This window comes from Capsicum annuum, unplaced genomic scaffold, assembly GCF_002878395.1.
Source record: "Capsicum annuum cultivar UCD-10X-F1 unplaced genomic scaffold, UCD10Xv1.1 ctg69580, whole genome shotgun sequence".
NCBI lineage: Eukaryota > Viridiplantae > Streptophyta > Magnoliopsida > Solanales > Solanaceae > Capsicum > Capsicum annuum.
Window position 1 is genome coordinate 1,301 of NW_025879233.1, and position 2,673 is coordinate 3,973.

A 2,673-nucleotide genomic window follows, 5' to 3' on the forward strand; every position below is an offset into this window, starting at 1 on the left:
ACTATCAATTTAATCTTCATAATCCGAATTCAGTGCCAACCAACATTCATGATTCAAACATCACAAAATCAAAAATATGATTTTTAAAATTATTCGAGAAAAGGGATGAGAAATGGACCTCAATCGAAGCTTTTATTGTGCCAAATAATGCGATTAGAAAATAGAACCGGGTCCGAAAGCCTCAAATCGAACCTCAATCGCGAACTCAATATATGCTCGTTTCCGTTTTGATCGTTCACTGATAGACCACCGGAATCGGACTGAAATTAGTCCAGTCCGGTCAGGTTTGAGCTGGGGGCGCGGTTTCTATCGCGACGAAACTCCGGCGAGCTCCGACAGTGACGAAGAACAAAGAGACGCAGACAACAGTGATGTTTCCGCGTGAGAACTCGCCGGAAAAGACCTCAACTCCGATGTAATTCCCCCTTTCTCGCTCTTTCGATCGGCTCCACTCAGTTCTCTCTCTTGTCTCAACCTCTCCCTCTCTCGCAGCTCTCTCTCGATCTTTCCCTCTCACTCCTGAGTGTCCTGTGTGTGTGTGAATGTTGGTGTATCAGTGTGTGTATGTTGGTGATGATGAGCTTGACTCAGAGAAAGTGGTGTTTTTTCCTTGTGTTGATGGAAATTGGAGTAGAAGAATGGTTGTTGTCTTTGTTGTGTGAATGAAGCCAAAGAAAATCCAAAAAAAAAATGGACTCCCCTGCCCTTTGTCCTTTATGTTTATGGATGTATCCAAACCCAAAAAAGAAAAGTGAGGTCCTTTTCCTAGACCTTTTCCTGTGGGCCCCACTCTATTCAATTTTTGATCCTCTTCTCCTAGGATGATACAAAATGGGTCCTTTTGTTAGGTGTACCCGTGGGTTCCCCTTCTTTTAGTTTGTTATTGTGAGGATAAAAATTTGAGTGGGTAGGGAGGTGGTTTATTTTGATTGGGTAGGTTGTTAGGATAAGATAAATTAGTTAGAGGTATTATTTTTTGTCTTTTTGTGAAAGGGTTATCACACGGGTGAGGGCATACACTAAGACGAGGGTAAAATGGTAAGAATGCTTTCGGAGAGGGATAAAATTATGTGTCTACTTTCGTGATTTTCAATGGGGTCTGTGGTGGTAGCGGACCTTTATGTTTTTGAGCCTAGGACCTATTTGTACGCACAAGCCTTGGAAACAGTTTCTGGCAGAAATACAAGGTTAGGCTGCGTATGATACACCTTTGTGGTGGGGTCCTTCCTCGGACACCGTGCATAGCGGTAGCTTTTAGTGCACCGGGCTGCCCTTTTTTATACTATATAAGTGCAATTAGTGGGTGGTTTTGGACATTCAGAAATTACGACGTCGTGCTCCACAGTGTACTCTCCATCCATTATAGTGAAACTCCTCTGTCTCTGTCCGTGTTTTTTCCCGCAAGGATTTCCACATAAATCTCTGTGTTCTTGTCTTTTCTTTTTGCTTGAGGTTTGCTTTATTCTATCCGATTCATAACATAATCCTTTGTACATTTCCATGTCCCAATTCACTTGACCTGTTGACGAGCTATATGATCTTGTCTGGTTGCCAAAATGCAGTTTGGACTTCTCAATTGGGACAGACGTAGTTGGTGGGGTGAAGATTTGCAGCTATTCCGAGTTGCAACAGATAACGGATTTCAGAGATGAGAGCTTGATCAAGAAGACTCTTTCGGGAAGATTGTTCCATGGCACGATTGGTCAAGGATCTGAACAGCGATCAGTAATTGTCAAGACATGGGATTTTCACCTTCCTTTCAAAATAGGACAATATCAACTTACATATGATTTTTGTGTATGTTTGATTACTAGATAGATATGCCTGAGTTTGATTTCTTTTCTTTTCGTGCTGAATCATGTCGAGGATTCTTTTGTAGGACCAGATTGAGTTCTTCACGAACAAAAATGCAAATACGCATCTAAAATTGGCCGAGTGGTGTACATTCTGTTGCGACACAAGGCTTGCAGCTGTCTATGACGAAAAGTTTGATGAGAATATTACCAGATTGTTGTCTGATGTGATTCTGGAAGGTATTTTAGTCAGCTCAAGTATTATGTTGAAGGACCGTCGATACTACTTTTAACATACTTTATTCTTTTACTTGTTCGTTAGATGACTTTGGGTGGGACGACAGGACGAAAGTGGCAATTCAACTTCCACAACTCTTAGTATGGCTGCATGAAAAGGGTATTATAATCGGCACTGTTACTGCATCATGCATTATGATTGAAGATAAGGTTGAGTTTGAGCCCTTGGTCGTCTTCTGAACTTCCTGTTTCGCTTAAATATATACACATAATTGAACATTTTTAACGAGTTATTGTATTGGTTTGGATGCAGGAAATGAATATAAAAGTATTTGATTTTGGTTCCGTCTCTGATCATATGCATAAGGGTGTTAAAGTTCCTGGCAAGTGTCATAGTGGCTGGGAAGCTCCAGATCAAGGCATGTTTGCTCAGGCTTCATCATTTTTGATGTTTTCATTTGTGCTATAGGTCAAAGATCTTTCTTATAGTTGTCTGTGTAATGCATGATATGCAATGCCGCCTCGTCTACCATGTAGTTTGAGGTTTAGGTTTGTGTGGCTCTGAAGGTGCAGGTTAGGTCTAGTCGTTAAAATCGCTATCCAAAACATAACAACAACGACAACATACATACAAAGTGTATTC

The 2,673-nt window shown here is 41.0% G+C and overlaps 1 protein-coding gene across 1 annotated transcript; it reads left to right on the forward strand.

Annotated features, from left to right (window-relative positions):
• Positions 1–1,562: 1,562 nt before the first annotated feature.
• LOC124885429 (receptor-like kinase LIP2) lies at positions 1,563–2,450 on the forward strand (the record flags this gene model as incomplete). Its single annotated transcript, XM_047404850.1, is given in 4 exon segments — positions 1,563–1,797; positions 1,880–2,033; positions 2,116–2,240; positions 2,344–2,450. Coding segments are annotated over 4 exon segments (621 nt in total), but the record flags the coding sequence as incomplete, so codon positions are not given.
• Between the last annotated feature and the right edge of the window lie 223 nt (positions 2,451–2,673).